Source organism: Amia ocellicauda, chromosome 23, assembly GCF_036373705.1.
Source record: "Amia ocellicauda isolate fAmiCal2 chromosome 23, fAmiCal2.hap1, whole genome shotgun sequence".
NCBI classification, from domain to species: domain Eukaryota; kingdom Metazoa; phylum Chordata; class Actinopteri; order Amiiformes; family Amiidae; genus Amia; species Amia ocellicauda.
In genome coordinates this window covers 6792511-6811528 of record NC_089872.1, presented here as the reverse complement: position 1 = coordinate 6811528, position 19018 = coordinate 6792511, and the positions used below count along the sequence as shown (strand labels likewise).

The 19018-nt window shown below is 41.8% G+C and overlaps 1 protein-coding gene across 1 annotated transcript in view; it reads left to right on the top strand.

Annotated features, from left to right (window-relative positions):
• The window catches only part of LOC136718929 (echinoderm microtubule-associated protein-like 6), a 123779-nt gene extending 104777 nt beyond the window's left edge, over positions 1-19002 (top strand). The window contains exons 28-41 of the mRNA XM_066696724.1: positions 5147-5225; positions 5784-5913; positions 6251-6349; positions 8144-8317; positions 8622-8830; positions 9092-9249; positions 9422-9536; positions 9677-9865; positions 11188-11360; positions 11577-11739; positions 15102-15205; positions 16244-16397; positions 16555-16655; positions 17239-19002. Coding sequence (XP_066552821.1) covers positions 5147-5225; positions 5784-5913; positions 6251-6349; positions 8144-8317; positions 8622-8830; positions 9092-9249; positions 9422-9536; positions 9677-9865; positions 11188-11360; positions 11577-11739; positions 15102-15205; positions 16244-16397; positions 16555-16655; positions 17239-17263 — 1873 coding nt within the window. The 3' untranslated portion in view covers positions 17264-19002. The remainder of the gene's footprint in view (positions 1-5146; positions 5226-5783; positions 5914-6250; positions 6350-8143; positions 8318-8621; positions 8831-9091; positions 9250-9421; positions 9537-9676; positions 9866-11187; positions 11361-11576; positions 11740-15101; positions 15206-16243; positions 16398-16554; positions 16656-17238) is intronic.
• Positions 19003-19018: the final 16 nt, after the last annotated feature.

Genomic DNA, 19018 nt, shown 5'->3' with positions numbered 1-19018 from the left:
TATTCTACTTTTAACCTAAATAGACACTGCTAAATTTCAATATTCAATATTGTCAGGGGTTGAAGGTATTTTGTAATAGATTGTTATATTTCTACTTATAGTGGTTAGACACTTAATCTGTTAAGCAAGACTGAATGTTTTTGCTCTTAATTTTTGGAATGTTCCTTTCATGAGCGATAAACCATTGAAACAAAAGTTGAAGAAGCATATATCCGGTGAAAGCATTAACCTGCCATTCAGCAATGAAAAAGCAAATTAATATTTCACAGCATAACTCATAACCCAGATCATTGGAATGAGGTGTTCTGTGAAACCAATGAAAAAGACCTTGAGTCAAAGATATTATTGCAGTAAGAGTGCCGTATCACCCTGAACTGGATCTGCAAACCAGGATTTGTATTGTATTTATTTTTTTAATATCTACATTGTTGTTTGCTTGCTTTTGGTTTTTAACACCAAATTATCTGTACTCAAAATCAAGTCCAAAATAATGTATTTATTAAACAATCCCCATTGAAACATTTTGGGGGTTGACGAAATAGCAACTGTTACAGCTTTGAACAAAAAAGGGAAAACAGTTGTGTTTGTAAAACGTACATCTTTATTTAAATTACTAGGTAGATGTCATGTGTAAGAAGGCTATAGAATTTCAAAATTGAATAAGTTTAATTCATCTAATTTATTATTTGGCGATTTGATCTTCCATTAATGAGCTATTAATGAGGATTGTCTGCTATTAAGGCCTTTGCCCACTGGATCCGATTATGCATCCAGTTTTGTACGTGCATGAAAGGAGATTTTTTTTTTATAATCTGCAAGTCTAACCATGAAGAAGTTTACAACAAACCAAATAAATATATAGACAGACAATATATGATAAGCTGTTGCAGATGGTACCTATTGATGTAGTGCACAGATAACACAAAAGTGTTACCAATATTTGCACTTTCAAATAAATAGTTTCATGTTGAGCCATGCATTCTACTTTTGTGTCTTAATGGTGAGGTGTAGTTTGTGTGCAAGGCTTTTTTGTTTGGAGGTAAAGAAACTGCGGCGTAGCTTGCACACCAGCACAAGAAGGGGAAAGTCTGTGTACCTGGTGTGGTTTTAACAGGTCCAGTGTGCACTGCCCTTGATGGACAACTTTTCTTATGATGGACTACAAAATGAGGTTTCGGATCCAGTGTGCAACAGCCTTAAAAGCTGCTGGGCAACACCTCTGAGCAGTGCAGCGTTGCATTGTGGGTGAAAAGTCTGAACTCCTCTCTCTATGTCCCATGAGGCCGCATACACCCCCTGGTTTTCTCGGGGCCATGCCTTCAGATCTTTACTACAGCCAAACACACACATTTCCCATGAGCCAAAAATCTTTGCCATCTTTCCCCCAGGTCTTCTTAATTGTAAAAGGGTTTGCTGTCAGTTTTGGGGAAATTAAACCGGACTGAGAGAGGCATTGTGCCTCACCATGACCTCCCAAGGGTGGGATGCATTCTCTCAGGTGTCAAAAACATAGGCTTTCATTGAGGCCCAGGGAACAACCAACCGTCTCTTATATGTTCTCGGTACCGGTCCCACGGAAGCACTGACGCGCTTCTCTCTCCCTATCCCATAGGAGCTTTAGTACACAGTTTGCCCAGGGACCCCAGGGTATGAGCCTTCTCAATTTGTAGACTGGTGCACTCTTTCATTTGTTTCAAAAAACAACTTATTTTCTGGCATGCTTGAAAAGCATGGTTTGTGCCACACAGGAATGACAGTTTAGCTCTAAAGGTTTGCTTGTGCATGACCTTTTATTTTTATTATTTTTTTTTTTTAAAAGCCTTTAGAAAAAAAAAAAATCACGGGGTTCTGCAATGCTGACTTGAAACTACTAAAATTCTCACTTGGCTTTACTTGCTGCATTCAAGGGGATCCAGGTAAAAGTCTTCTTTGAAGTGTTTGCTGTATTGCCAGGTCAGACTGTGCTGTGCCTGTGTGCTGCTCCTTTGATCTGTGCCTGATGATCGTGACGCTTTCATCTTATTCTTTCTCATGTGTGCATCCGAACTGGGGCGAGTAACTCACAGGGCTGGTGGATACCATCTGCTTTTACCTGTTCCTATCATTTCTGATTTCTACTATAATTTTCTATTCTTACAGAAGAGACCATCGAAAACAATAGCTTCTGATCTGGCTCCTTAGGGTGAAGGAAGTGAGGTGGGGAAGCATTACAGTGTTGCACAGGTGTCAGGACAGCATCCTTCATCAAAGGAATGAAGGGAGAACCCCATTCCCCACTACACTACCTTGCAATAATTAGCTTTTCGGTGGCTTTTCTGAAGCCGATTTTACTGGGACACCTGATTAGCTTGGAAAATAAACCTCAAGAAGAATCAGAAGTAGAATCGTGCCTATTGCTTACTTCAGGGATGAAATCGTTGAAGATTTTACCTAACGGGAAAAAGCAGATGTCAAGAGACTTCCCCTTCATTGCTGTGAGTCACAGCTGGTAAAGTACTATCCAGCAAAAATATCTAGTATTTTTATTTTTCTCTCATGAGACTTAGAGGATGAAATCTCATCACCCAAAGCTTCTACTGTGCTGATCTTAGACTGAGCAAAGCATATATATTTCAAATACCTGCACAAAGCATATAGGCTAGTGATTTACCAGCTCTTGGGGACCTCGCTTGTGCAACCTGACACTGCGGTTGCTGTTATACGCTGCGGCCTCGTCCGGCAGCGGTATAACTGAAGCTCGTTCATTGCCATTGTGCTTCCTCCACTTTCCTGTATGATCTGGACCTGACCCCTATATTACAATGTGTCTGTTATTGTTCCAGTGTATTTACTGTTGAACTTTTTTGTTTTCCTTTCTTATCAGTTTGGCTGGACGAGTGGGCAATAGTGCATTGAGGACTTAGTCAATAATAAAGTGGGGCAGACGGGTCTTTACACAGGCAGTGCAGTGAACATTGGTCTGTTTTCCACACGCAAACTGTTTTGTATAATTCCAGTGGAAATTACCAGGAGTTACCAGCCTGTTGTCTGACTGTAATACACACAGGCCAGGTACATTGCCAGAGCACTGGGGGAATGGCACAGCATCTGTGGAAGATTGGGAAATACCCTTAGATGTGAAGTTGTCATTTTTGAAAAATCAAGTGAAGTGAAGGAGTTTTACATTTAAAATTATATCCCCAACCTTTCAACTCTTCCTCGAATACAAAAATGTATATTGAGCCTTTTAAATCATTCAGCATACAGCTCAGGCTATGCAAAGAAGTATTAATACCTGTCCCTAGTGTTATAGCTATAGTGTCTATTTGATTGTATAGGGCTGTGACAAGAAATTGCTCACCTTGGCGGTTCAGTTGTGTTGGTTGAAGGTCATCTAAATTAGAGATGTTGCCAGACTATTTAAAAGCCAGCTTTGGTGGAACTAGGACCTTTGCACTTTTATTTTCCCTCACAATGTTCTCTCTGTTCTGCATTTGTGGAGAGAGACTAAGGCTGTGAATTAGTTACTTCAACCAGTAACTTTTTGACTATCGCTGACATTTCCCTAGCCCCATGGAATTTTCTTTTTCTTTTTCTTGATGTAGGTAGTATGTATTGTATATCAACAGATTGTACCATCATTTAAAGGATCAGTAGAACTCACAATGCATGGGGACCGGAGGTTTCCTTAAGCTTTTCTCAGTTCGGTGCACAGCTCACTGTAACACATTTGGCCAAACCTCTTCTGCAATGGCCATAGCACGGTATCATGTTTTTTGTGCCTATTGAAATTTCATTGATTCATTTAAAAAAGGAAAACCAAATAAGGAAGTTTTGATATGATGGAAAAATAACAAAGCTGAGTTATTTGGGTCAAATGTTTTTTCCCTCACGGGCTAGAGTAACAAAGCAGGAGCCAGAGGGGGAGACCTATAAATAACCCAGAACTGGCATTCATATGCAAGCTGAAAGTTGCTTGTTGCTTATTTTCATTCCACTGAAACTTTTTTTTCCTCTTGAAAAATGTCAGTGTTTCAGAGTAACAGTTGGGTGAGGTTCGGCAAATGTGTGGTTGGTTGTAAGAAGGTTACAACTCGGAATAAAATAAGTCGCAAGTCTTATCAAGGGCATTGCCTGGAGTCCGTTTCTTAGGGGGGAATGGTTGGAATGTATGAGGCCTATTCGCTGTGCACTGAAGGAGACGGCTCTTAGCTCTCGGCCTCTCTCCGAACATCAGACTGAAGGCGTTCCAGTTAAACAGTAATGAATAATGCTAATGCTTTAAATGTCATGCCAAGTGCATGATTTATACAGGTCAATGTTCTGTGCAAGTTCAGTTGTATTTGTTTGTTTGTTGATGTGGATTTACCTGGGCATTCCTCAGTGGATTTCCAAGGTGTTTCATTTCGAATTCAACCTAAAAGAAAGGAAATGTCCTGTGTATCAATGTGTCCAACATCCGTTCACTATAACTGTGTCCTGTACTTGAATGTCATGGTTTTCTTTGTTCTCGTAAATGAATGTGGGATTTCAGCATGCAGAATAAGACACAGTCAGGCATGTTTGTGTCCATCTTATTTACCCCAGTGGACAGTGAGAGGCTATGAGTCATGTGATGGGTTTTACTACATCATAAATGTCTGTTTTTTTTTTTTCACACATTATTAGTTAGTTAATTGGTTTGTTATTAATGATTTGAATAATTACCTACAGACTGCTATAGGGGATCATTTAACTGATGAGTCGTCAGCTGAACGCAAAGAAAACCGTCAGTATTTCTTGACCAAACGTGCTCCAAAATCAGTCGGTAAACGTGAACAAGATATTGGGTTCTGTTTCCAAGGCCAAAGGTTACACTGTTTATAGTTGAGAAAGTGGAAGGATTTGAATTATGTCTCTGTGTGTTTGTTTCTACACTAGAGTGTTTCCGGGAGTAACTTTATTCTTCCTGCCGCAGAATAGATGCAGTTACAAATGCGAGTGTAAATGTATAGGACCTCCAGACGGACCCAAGGACAGTGTGTGTATTCAGGCATGGCTCTCTTCGTGAAGCTTTAGCTGGCCAGTGCTGGTGTAGAGCTCCAGTGTAGCTCCTGCCCCCCCCCGCCCTCACAGACCACAGGGCCTTGGAGCCACGGGTCCGTACTGACACAGATTCATCTTTCAGGCCTCCTGTGAGCAGAGCCACCCCTCAGCCCGAGAAACTGCAGAAGAACAACATCACCAAGAAGAAGAAACTGGTTGAGGTATGTGGCCCTGTAGCCACTGAAGGGTTAAATCATCCAGTACAGTGCATTGGATTGTATGTGGTGTTTAGTTTTTTTAATGTTCTTCAGTTTCCTTATTTCTACATCAAGATAAAGAGTCCAGATTATAAGAAACATAAGGACAATAAGAACGAGTGGAAAAATCACAGCTGTTGGCTCTGCTGCAGAAAGGAGTTTTGACTGATTTATTTAGGTTTCTTTTTTGTTTAGAAAAACATTACATGTGCTTGATTTGGGAAGTGTTTTAGCACTGGAGATGGCTGACTGAAATTCCAGAGTGAAATGCAGTCTGCTAGCTATCAGTAGGTCAGTGTACATTACTGGGGGCCACAGATCTGGGTCAGTTGTTCTGTATTTTAGTTTGCTCATGTATATGTCTACTTAATTATATGTATATTTGTTCCAATCCACGTCCTGATTACTGAACTAATAATGTGCATAATAAGTCAACTCATCTGTCATTGTGTCTGATCTGGAACTCAGGTCGCTCTTGCAGTCAGTCAGTCAGTCACATCCTCGCGGGGTTGTGTGTTTCAGGAGCTGGTGCTGGAGCACGTCTTCGGATACCGGGGCTTCGATTGTCGCAACAACCTGCATTACCTCAACGACGGCACCGATATCATCTTCCACACAGCCGCGGCCGCCATCCTGCAGAATCTGTCCACAGGTACCACACGCTGGAATGAGGAGACGCACAGAGACCCAACCGCTTTAAAGCAAGCCTTTATTTCCTTTTAAAACATTGTATTTTCAGTTAAGCCTAACAGCTGGAGTCCTACTTATTAATCTTATAAGAGAAATTGATATATGTATATATATCAAATATAATACAGCATCAATCATTGTACAGTGCATATGTACACTTACAGTCCACAAATATAGCTCTGAGGCACTTTCACACTATGCCAATGTCATATAAGAGAGAGCAGTACAGGATTTTGTGTGCAGTGTTTTTGAGCCCAGTGCTCCACAAACACCCGTCTAACCCGGCCGTTTCCCTCCAGGGACTCAGAGTTTTTACCTGGAGCACACCGATGACATCCTCTGCTTAACCGTCAATCAGCATCCTAAGTATAAAAATGTCATTGCCACCGGGCAGATCGGTAAGAGTCTTTCTCAATTTGCTCTGTGTCTCCTAGTCTGTGCATGTGAGTCAGGTTTGAGGGCCCTCACTCCCAGTCTATTCCATCAGGGGGATTCAGAAAACATGTTTAATCTCCCCAGCTTCACACACTACCCATTGTACATCATATAATTCCATAGTCATGTGAGTGTATGGGGTTGTGTGGGGTTGGCTAACAGGGAGGAGAGGAAAGAGAAGGGGAGGGGGCTTGAGTGCCTATGTATGTGTTTAGAAGTGTGTGTGTCCTTCCCTAGTTGAATGCTTCTGCATTATTTATTTGCTTTAGTTTGGATCTTAGCTTTCCCTTTCCTCTGCTGTGCTTCTGCCTCCTTACATTTATTTGTCTTTTTTATTTATTTATTTATTTATTTATTTATGTGTTTTGTTTTGTTTTTTTACTTCCAAATCCATATTATTTGCCGTTTGATATTTTTGCTTTCTTCTGGTGCTGATGCCTCAGCATTAGAAAAAAAAAAAAAAAAAAAAAAAGACTTATGCCCGCTGTTTTCTTTTGATGCTTCCTCATTTCCCATTGCCCACACACAACAGGCGAGGTTACAGACCATGCAGGTAAGCTTGTGTCATTCTTCTTCCTCGCTCATGTGTTTTTTTTGGGAGGTTTCCTATTCACCCATAAAGCATAACTACAACTGTAGTTGATTCACATGGTTTTCAAACCCTTACATGTAGTGGTCTAGTAATAGTCTCCATCCAATACAGTCCACAACTGTCAATGAATAAAACTAAGAATTAAAATGAACAAAATTAAGGTATAAGAAAAGAGGGAAATGATCTGCCAGTGTCAAGCAATACGATTTCTCTAACTGGAACAGGTAATGTTTCTGCACACAACACTGACAAACATTTAAAGACATTCTTAAGAAATCTGAGATTCCAACTTGGAAGGTTTGGAAGTTATTTAAAGCTAAGACATGAGGTGAAAATAGACACAAACTAATAAAGTAGAAAGAAAAATATGCTCTTTGTGTTTCCACAGGCTTTTAGTATTGCACAGTGGAGAGCAGTAATTGTACTGTAAAATGAGCAGAACTGGGTTAATGTCGTCTGTGACAGTTGGTTCCTTTCTCCCTCTTCGTACAGTGGTGGATATTCCCATTACATTTTTGGCCTGCTCTTGAAATGAATGGGTTAATATAGTTTGTGATTCATATAAGTGTTTTGGAAACTCCTATTCCACTTCCAACCCCCACTCCTCTGAAATAACTGGATCAATGGTACTGTGCCCTGCAAGTTTGAAGAGCAAAGGGTTACTTCTGAATGAGTTCACTTCACCACCATGACAGGGTCTGACCCTCGTAGTATTACTGCTTTTTAATGCAGGCCCATTTTCGTCCAGGACATTTAGTTACAGCTTCTTATTTAAGAATTCACTGACATTTTTTGGTATATAAAAATGTCAGAGGGCTGAGGGTCAAGACGGCCTTCACAAAGTTAGTCTGTGCCTGATCTTAGCTCTCCAAGTGGACAGAGAGGGGCCTGGACCCCAGAATTGTACCACAGCTTTGAAGCACCGCCCCTCCTCCCCTGCAATTTCCTCAAAGGCTTAGAAACCTTATCACACCCATGGAGAAATGCGAGAAGCAATGGGCCCCATGCCCCACTGTAGGTTTCCACCTTTGCCTCAAAGAGGGATGAAGGTTTAAGCAAGGAGGCCCATCCTTTGGGTTTTAGTGGAGGGAGTAGAGTGTACTGACCAGAGTTTTTGCACACGAGGGTCTTAACCCCGCCGGCTCTCACATGTCGTGCCCCATAGGTACCACTCCTTCTATTCACGTGTGGGACGCCATGAGCAAGCAGACCCTGTCCATCCTGCGCTGCTCCCATGCCAAGGGCGTGAGCTACGTCAACTTCAGCGCCACCGGCAAGCTGCTGCTGTCTGTGGGGGTGGAGCCGGAGCACACCATCACCGTGTGGAGGTGGCAGGAAGGTAGGGACTGCGCCCGTGCAACACATGCACTTACCCCCTGGCATTAACTGTGCACATGAAGGAGGAAGTATTAGAAGCTGTATAGTGCAACTGTTACACTAGTTTAACAACACAAACAAATTGAATGCATACAGTGGAATGAAACGCAGTACAAGAAATTTCAGTGAAGGATAACCACACATTACCCTATCACACTTTGTATCGTGGCTTTGGTGATATAGGGGCGCTTACATTATTATGTCTGTAATCTGTCAATACAGCAGCCTCCTCACCTCAGTCAGTGGTCTCTTGTGTTGCTGCTCAGGTGCCAAAGTGGCCAGTAAGGGCGGCCATGCTGACCGGATCTTCGTGGTGGAATTCAGGCCGGACTCGGACTCGCAGTTCGTGTCGGTGGGAATCAAACACATTAAGTTCTGGACTCTGGCCGGGGGGGCGCTGATGTACAAGAAGGGCGTTATCGGCTCTGTGGAAGACGCCAGGATGCAGACCATGCTGTCTGTCGCATTTGGTGCTGTAAGTAAAATCAGCCAGCAAGTGCAGCTGGTGCTGAATGTTTTTTATCATCGTTTTCTTTGGAAGAATTTCTCACAGAGGAATAACAGTTTCTTTAAAAATAATAAAATATAAAAATAAGGAGAAAACTGGTTTTATTTGCCTATTTTCCTGGTTTCTTACTGTGTATTCCACCTAACATGTTATATTTCTGTGAGTGGATGCAAGGCAGTGTTTTTTTTTTTTAATTAACTCCTAGCATTTGTTTTCTTTTTTTTGTAGAATAACCTTACTTTCACAGGTGCCATAAATGGAGATGTGTATGTGTGGAGGGACTACTTCCTGGTTCGCGTGGTGGCTAAGGCGCACACAGGGCCGGTGTTCACCATGTACACCACGCTGAGGGATGGCCTCATTGTGACGGGGGGCAAGGAGCGCCCGTAAGTCCGGCACCGTCGCAGTAGATAAAACAGTAGCTACCCCAACACTTACATATTCGCTCCCAACAAGTTTTGTATCACGCAGAAAGGGAACAGTGTTTCAGTAGGCTCAGACTCGGTCATTGCTCGTTGTCAGTTGTGGGTGTTACCAGGGTGGCATGTTGTGTTGCAGGACGAAAGAGGGCGGGGCGGTGAAGCTGTGGGATCAGGAGATGAAGCGCTGCCGGGCCTTCCAGCTTGAGACGGGCCAGCTGGTGGAGTGTGTGAGGTCTGTGTGCCGGGGCAAGGTAAGGGCAACACAGCAGCACAAACACACAGGGAACACAGACACCGCACTGAGCAGGACAAACTGCGCCAAACACAAACATCCCGTTCAATGGAGGTGTCAGTAATGCCTGTGGCGTTTGATTGTTTTCCACCCAATCAGGGGAAAATCCTGGTGGGAACCAAGGACGGGGAGATCATCGAGGTTGGGGAGAAGAACGCCGCCTCCAACATCCTGATCAACGGGCACACCGAGGGGGAGATCTGGGGGCTGGCCACGCACCCCTCCAAGGACATGTTCATCTCGGCCAGCGATGACGGGACCATCCGTATCTGGGACCTGGCTGATAAAGTGGGTACCAGCTGGAAGCATTAGATGGGGAGGGGAGGGGTGAGGCATAGGTGTTAACACCCCCCCTCCTAGTCTCCTGACACCATGTTCGCAGTGTGAGATATCTTTTTCTTTCAGAGTTTAAATTATTGGCACTGTGTGCAGTAAAACTGACGACTCTAGTGAGCCATAGATCTCGTATTTGATTGGTCCACAGTGCACCCTAATCACTCCGAACACTCTGTAATGGTCTATTGCCTGACGGACAGCACAGAGACTGAGCTCCTTACTGGTCTTCCCCTATTGGGACGTGTGTGGTGTCACTTTCAAAACTAATAGCAACTGTATGTTGATGCCAGTGAGGTAGCCATAAACACCTGGTCGCTTCTATTTTATACAGGACCTTGGGGAATAACACGTCATAGGGATTCATGTTACCAAGCTTCACTGAAACCAGATATTAACTGTGGGAGTATTTTATTTCTCTGCCATTATTTCTAGATGCATTGTAAGTATTCAATTCTGATTTCCTTCAGACGCTAGAACAGATTCATATTTGTATTATTGGAGACAAATGATTTGTTAACTGCAGCCCAGTGAGGGAAATAATCTCTGTTGTGTTAATAAACTAAACTAAAACATACTAGCCCAACTCTTTAAACATTTAATTGCAGGCATTTTTACTGGGTGTTTGCTTGCTTTGAACGTAGTTATTTTATAAGTTCAGCTGCAAAGACGTAAAACTGATGTCAAGAGATTCTAAGAGGGTTAGTGTCTTTTAAAGGGAGAGGTTTGGGAATTCCTGTTCATACATCTGTTTTCTAAAAAGGGAAATCTATCTTGGGGATTAAGAGGTATCCTGTGTATTATAACTTAAAGTGCAACATATAATAATACCTGTGAAGTCCTTGGTTATATGGAAATAAAATAGGGGGGTTAATTAATACAGTATTTGTGTATTTATTATCTGTATTAAGGTCAGGGGTGCTTTTATTCCATTTAGATGTATTAATTCCTTACAAAGGACATCTGCACCTTTACAATCACACAGAAGATTTTAGGCGGGGGGGACAGTATTCTGTATTGTTATTATGGATGTGTTGATTTAATATGATGTATTTGTTGGGCAGCCATTTTTAAGACGATGTACAAGGCCAAGCTCTTCAGCAATAATTGACCAGTATATTACAAAGTAGTTAAATGGTATAAGCCACAGACAAAGAGGAGAGAGAAGTGGTCCAAACCTGTGTGGTTTGGCATGAATTCAAAATGTTGTCACAGGGAGCTGTTTGAAAGGACTGGGACACCCCACATTCACCTCTTGCCCTTTTCTGATTTTCCAGAAACTGCTGAACAAGGTGAGCCTGGGCCACCCTGCCAAGTGTGCGGGGTACAGCCCCGACGGGGAGATGGTCGCCATTGGCATGAAGAACGGGGAGTTCATTGTCCTCCTGGTCAACTCCCTGAAGGTCTGGGGCAAGAAGAGGGACCGCAGTGCTGCCATCCAGGACATCCGGTGAGCCTGCGCCTGGCTTTTGGGCTCAGTGTGGATGAATTGAATGCAAATCAACCCCTGTGGTCTATATGTTAGAGTACACAGTTGGGCCTGTGAATAACATTAAGACCCGTCACTCCCTTTAATATGTTTCCTTTTTGCTGAATCAATAAGAAGAGAAGATATATTACCCACCATACGTGAGAGTGCCTCTGAGTGGGTCTCTCTGTCCTGTAGGTTCAGCCCAGACAACAAGTTCCTGGCCGTGGGCTCCTTGGAGAGCACAGTGGATTTCTACGACCTGACGCTGGGGCCCTCGCTTAACCGCATCGGCTATTGCAAAGACATCCCCAGCTTCGTCATCCAGATGGACTTCTCTGCCAACAGCAAGTACATTGAGGTAGGGATCCCAGCTGAGAACAGTCCCACCAGGTGTACCTTGGACAGTCATTTATCATACTTACTAACAAATAGCTTGCGACAGGGCTTCGAAGAGTTTGGCTGGAAAAGGAAGAGGAAGTATGCGGGGGAAGTGTATTATTATTGCACCTGCACGGTGTGTTACACTGAAATGCATCCCCAGGGAATCTGCTCCTGTTTGGATAAGTGATGTGTGCAGTTGCTGATTGTAACTGATTGCACTGGAAATAACAGACTAAAGGAACCCAGAAACAATCCTACAGATGTCTCTAGGAAATACAATTAGTCAGTCAGTCCCTCAGTCTCCAAGGATTAAGTAATTATGCAATTACATTAAGTATATTTCACAATCCTTTGTGTAATCCAATATCCAGTAGGTTATTGTGGAAATTTTGCTAAACCATACATCGATGCTGTGGTTGAAACAAAAGTACTTGGATTTGAAAGGTATTTAACATTCTGTAGAGGTAAAAAGTCCCCTACATTCATGACCTCATCCAAAGTGTAACTGTGTTTTGCAGTCTTGCTAAAACAAGACAGATTGAGTTCTCATTTTGCAAATATAATGTGTCTGTCAAGCAGGAGAAATGACTGGATGTGAGATATAAGAATCGTCAGCACACTGAATTGCGAATAAAATGTGGTTAAACCCTGCCGGCCTTGCCAAACCATGTGACTTAAACCTAAGAAAGGCCATACACACTTCTTATTCAGTGCCATCTCTGTGGGGTTTTGTAATCTGAGCTATTTCCCTGACCCTGTCCTCCATCCATGTGAGACACTTATGTGGCTGAATGTAGTACAAATGTCTTTATTAATGTTTTCCGAACTGAACATACTTTCTGCCCATGTCGCCACATGGCAAAGCGCACCTCTCTGAAATATTATTCTACAATTTTCTACAATCATTATAAGAACATGCACACAGTGATTCAAATTAAGGTTAATCTATTTGTCTTCTATTTATATCATCTTATCTGGTAGTGTTTGGAAAAAACAGACACTGAGAGTTAACAAACATATACATAACATGCCAACCTTTTCCAGAACATATTGAATATTTAAAAATCTATAGCAGTACATGTTTTACCATATATAGCACATACACAGCATATGCTAATGTTATGTATTTTCCTTATTTGTTTTTCTATCCGTTTCTCTTTGTTTGCAATTTGCAAGTAATATGGTGTTTTATCTTGCTGTAAAATAATGTTGGCTTCCAATTATTGGCTTTTTGGTTTGACTCCCTCAACTGAGTGTTTCTGCTTTTGGCAAGCAGCTGTTCTATGCTTTCACACGCTAAAAGCAAAATGTAAAATCTATAAACTGCTACTTAGGCCAAAGGATTGGAGCTTTTATTACCCTATTATCAGGTATTATTGAAAGGGGCCAGCATTCAAAATTGGTCAGTTGCTCAAAAATAAATCCAGACAACTAAATTAATAATTTAAGTAATTTTATATATATATATATATATATATATATATATATATAACTTTACAAAAGAGTATGTTATAAATTAACATCTTGTTAATTAAGCTGGATTTTGTTTTATTATTATTTATAATGTGAGGGCCTGAACTTCTATCAATTCAGTGATGCACTGTGGGAAAAAGCTGTGAGTGTAACACTGGTTCAAGGAGAATTTCAGTGTTTTGTCTGTTGTTCAAATACTGATGGTATTGTGTTGCCAGGGAGTGCGTCTAGACTTTAAAAGCAAAGCAGTAGAATTTTTATTTCTCCTAGTTAAACAGAGTCAAAGCAGTGACCTCCAGTCTAATCAGCGATAATAAAATATATATTGTGTGCTCTGAGGATTAAGTGGCCAATTACGCTGTAATAAATCCCCTCTCCCAGTTCCTCCGCCTGCCAGTACCACATTTGAAATGATGGCCTTTTCTGCGGCAGCACATTTAACGATTGAATGTCTGTGACAAGGAAATGCCATTAATGAAAAGAGAAGCCACTTAGAAGCTAATCGATTTTGCCCGAGTCCTTGAGGGACGTCTGTGGAAATGTTCTTCACGAGCACAGCAGCACTTTTGCCGTCTCCCTAACCTAAGCTTCCATTAAATATCAGATTCTTCATTTACATTTTCTCTATGGCATGCACACAGGTATCCAGTAAAAAGGAAGCTAGATCCTGAGGAGGATATATATAGTCAGTTGAATGTACTTTAGGTCACTGATTATTTATAGGGAAGCATTGTGTAAAGTCCACACCAGCTCACTCTGTCCCCGAATCCCCCCAGCATGACTCTCACTGAGTTCAGTAACGCACCCTGGGCCCAGTAGTAGTGAACTGTCCGTATTGTGCCAATATTGAGCTTTTTGCATTTGTTACAGGATGTGAAGATTCCCCCCCACAATTCACTCTGGCCAAATTTAACCCCTGATTGCAGCTGTAGGAAATGTGGTGCGCATCTGCCAGTGTTTTATAAACTTCTCAACCAGACCCACTTGGATGTTCAACCCAGATATTTCAATTAATAGAACAAATGAAATAAAAATTGTAGAATGTTTATTCTTAAACAACAAAGGGACCAATTAGTTAGCTTTCATCCTTGTTCATTATCATCTCATATGTGTCCATTAACAGTTGATTGGTCCCAGGCTGTTGAGAATTGACTCACTCATGAAAGGCTTTAAAAACAGCAGCAGGTGTAGCTGGGTATTGATTAAAGGTTAATAAGGACCAGGTTTAACCTGCTTTGAATTCAGGATAATTATTAAGTTATGCTACCATCCCATATTTCTGAAGTTTATAGTGTTCCAGAGTATTTCAACTATTGTGTAGGAATGTTGCATAATAAAGACGTCAGTTGTAGAATGACTAATTGGCCTTCATTATTTGAGTTTCAAAGAGTGTGTGTTGATTGCCTCGTTACCCAGTGTATTGGGGGATGGATCACTGTGTAGAGGCTTCACACTCAAAAGCAGGTAACGTGGGACAAACTGCAGTTACACTTTAAGATGCATACTTCAACTTGAAACTTGTAATGGATCTTCACTGTGGGATTCACAGAGAACACTGGGAACTACCTCATACTCGCTTATTACCCAGAATAGAACAATTGAGTAGGCCTATATACATACAGCTCTGGAAAAAATTAAGAGATCACTGCAAAATTATCAGTTTCTCTGGTTTTACTATTTATAGGTATGTGTTTGGGTAAAATGAACATTTTTGTTTTATTCTATAAACTACTGACAACATTTCTCACAAATTTCAAATAAAAATATGAATGGAATGGAATGGCTGCTATACCAATAGTGGTCTCTTAATTTTTTTTCCAAGCTGTAATCACACTTGAGTGCTTGAGACGTGCTTTGTATTCCCAGGTGTCCACGGGGGCCTACAAGCGGCAGGTGCATGAGGTGCCGACAGGGAAGATTGTGGCAGAGCAGCCTGCCATAGACAAGATCACATGGGCCACCTGGACCAGGTCAGGGCACACCCAGCATGGGCAGACTGAGACAAACTGCCCTCTCTCCTAGTGTCCAGATCACTGTCTGTACCCTGTTGATGGGCATCTCCTCAGGGACTGGGCAGGGCCACCAGTGTATTTAAGATCATTTCAGCATGATCCAACTGAGCAGCTCTTCAGATCTCAAAAATTGGTGCAGGGCAGCAACCCCCATGTCAGGCTAAAATATATTAAAACGTGACGATTATATATTTAAAAAACCTGCCTATTGGAGCCAGCATCTCTTATGTTCCTGTCTCGCCTGCTTTAGGAAATGAGGATGTAGGGCAATCGATGCTGTCTGTGCCTCAGCTGTCTTTCCCCCAGCTCTAAGAGCAGCAGCCCTGCCAGATCAATGTGTTCATCAGCGATGTGTGTCAGAGTTCAATCATGCACAAGCTCTGGCCTCCTCCCCCATCACAGCGCAGATTCGATTCTTCCTGTCTTGATTCATTAAGGCCCTGGTTCCTTCCTTCAGTACAGCAGGCTGATCACATGATTACGCCCACAGCTACTCAATAAATGGATCTAATCATGAAAACTAGCTGATGAGAAAAGATCTTCTAAATGCAGGCATGTCCCTGATGTACAGACTTTTGGGACAAGGAAAGAGCTCAAAAAGAAAAGAAAAGCAACAAATAAAAATACAAATTCCACTTTAAAAAAAAATCCCTTTGAAAAGAAAACCTTTACTTTTTCAAAATCAGACAATTTTAAGCAGTTATTTTGAGCAGATGTTTATTTGTATTATTTGTTAAAGGCAATTTTATGCTTCCTTGCTGTTCTTAAACTGAATTTACAAAGTTTCTTCACATAGAAGCCTTTGGGACTCAAAAAACGTTTAATGATATCGTGATGTAGTGTGAATCTTTCAGGATGGAAACTGATAGTGATGTACGTCTGTGTCTAAATCCTGAATCTCGTTCTCCTGTGACCTGGTATGGCAGAACAGCAGTTTTACAGATGAGAGGAGACCAGTTTGGCTCGTTTTGTTTCTGACCCAACGTTCTCCCACAGCATCCTGGGAGACGAGGTCGTGGGCATCTGGCCGCGCAACGCAGACAAGGCGGAAGTGAACTGCGCCTGCGTGTCTCACGCCGGGCTCAACGTGGCCACGGGAGACGACTTTGGCCTCGTCAAGCTGTTTGAGTTCCCATGCACTGAGAAATTTGTAAGTGTGGTTCTTTGTGAAATCTGTGTGTGTATATATTTGTGCTGTACTCATCCTAAACATACAAACTAGATGCCACTGTATAGATGCAATTGTATAGATACTCCCACCCCTCTCTCTCTCTCTGACATTTGATCTACTTGTCTCTGTTGCTCAGGCCAAACACAAGCGGTACTTTGGCCACTCAGCTCACGTGACCAATATACGCTTCTCCTACGATGACAAGTATGTAATAAGCACAGGAGGAGATGACTGCAGGTAGGGCTCTGCCTTTATTTATTCATGTATTGATGTATGTTTGATCTTGTGGGTTTGGGAACAGACAGAGCCCTTCCAGGCTGCTAACTTGCAAACATAAACTGACTGCTTCCTAGATTTTAAAATAATAATAACCGAAAGCTCCAGCACCTTCACTGTGCAGCGGAGTTTTCTTCTTTTTAATTTACCATCCTCTTCATAAATTGTACTGTATAGTGTTTCTAATCTCATCAAATAGTTTTCAGCATAAATAAATGTTACTCCTGCCTGATTTGAAGATCTTGAAGGGTAAAAGCACTATTAAACACCCAATATGCCTCTAAACGACATGTCAAACATGACCTCAGGCATGGACATCCTGTGGAGATTATATAAATCTTTCCTGCACAGAACTGAATGAAGCACAGAACTTGAATATTCCTGCATGGGGTTTGTTTGGCCAGACATGCCTTTGCAGAGGAAAAACAACCAACAAATGGCCAGAAACATGTTTTCCTGTCCAGTTGTTGGTTGTTTTTCCTGTGGTGAATCACGAGCACAATTGTGATCTGACAGTGTGTCGTTGCCTTTCTTCCCTCCTCAGTGTGTTTGTGTGGAAATGCCTGTAATAAAGAGCCGACCCATGCGCCGAGGGGTGTCTCCGGCGGCGGGAAGCGAGAGGGACCCCAATGCCTCAAGTGTCTGGCTGCTACAACCTGTAACTGAAATGCTGCATTTACACACGCTGTGGCGCAGAGCGGCTGCACGACCCGGACAAGGATGCTGAAGACGAGGTGGGCGGGGGGGTGCACTGTGCAATAACCTTTGCAAATATCACTTAGTACCTTGACAGTCCTATTAATAGGCCGCTAAACGTCTGTGTACCAGGGGGAATCGCCCATATCACTATTCGCGGCAGCTGGTACGAATCACAGCTCTGAAAGCGATACTCCTAATGCCACAGTCAATGGTGTTTTACAGGTATCTATCAAGAAAAAAATTATATACCATTCGTTTACATTTCCGTCTGCTTTCCACTACAGGAAGGATCAGAAAATAGGAGTCATGCCAATGTTTGCGTTTTCCATTTTTAATCCAGGCATTTAAACACTTAATTTTGTTGTATTGTTTCAAAGCCAATCAATGTCAAAGAAAAGCCTTTTTTTTTTTTTTTTTTTTTTTGTGAACTGACATAAGTGCCTTTGAGATTTTTATATTATTGACGCGTTTTCTTTCATGGTTTGCATACTTACAAGTTGTTTTTGTACACTTCTGGTGCTATGGATTGTACATCGAGGGCTATCAGTTTTATTGATTTGCTACCAAGGATTTTTTTGTTGTCGTTGGTTTGTTTTTCTACATGAAACATGGCAGCGTCTGCGTTCAAACTGTCGGCTCTTCCTCTGGAAACATCCAAATGCCACAGAAAGCTCAGGCCATCTTCTAGGTACTAGTAATAATTAAAAAACAAAACTAAGGCAGATTGGTATTTATTTTTTAATCATCAAGGTTTACTATGAATGCAATACAATATTGGTCCAAGTGGAGAACGGTTTAAGGGTGACGTCTTGCAAACTGAATAAAAGCCTGACTTCAGTGTCCGCGATGCTTCCTGTGAGGGCCTGCTGAGGAACAGGATGCCTTATGCTGCACTTGAGGAGTGTGCGTTTCTCCAGCCTTGGGGGGAGAAATCGAACCTGGTGCACCAAAGCCGACTATGCAGTCTGTACGCCACTCGGCGTGGCCCGCGTCTTCATCCCCGTCCGTCCCGTACACACCGTGCGCTACTTGGCCTCGATTCACTGTCAGCCCGTGTCTTCTGCCCGTCGTGCGATCCCGGATCTTACTGTAACCGTTAGCGATCAGTGTGACAGCAATAGTGTCAATATTATGTGCGTCTGTAATGAATATGGATCTTTGTTCACAGTTTATACATTTTTATATTTTCCTTTTTTTTGTACATAATGGTCCAAAAATGAATCATCTAGGAGATTTGAATTGTTTGTATTATACTGTAAATTAGAAAAGAATTGCTTCATGCATGAATTTATTTTTCAACGAATCCCAATCACAGCAGGCGTGGCTCCGAATTGAGCTCAATGAGGCAGAGATTTAATGGATGAATGTGTTATGTGTTATGTGTTATGTTATTTTTTTTATACATTATATATATATATATATATATAATGAGAGAGAGAGAGAGAGAGAAAATTGATGTATTGATAATGAATGTGTGGAAAAAGTGTATGTTCAAATGTTAAATTATGTGGAAAGAGTGTAAAGGCTTGTGTTCAAGAAAATAAATACATGATCCAGTTGAATAAATGGTTTAGTCCTTTTTAATTACATATTCACCCTTAAACCAAGTTCTTTCATAATGTTCA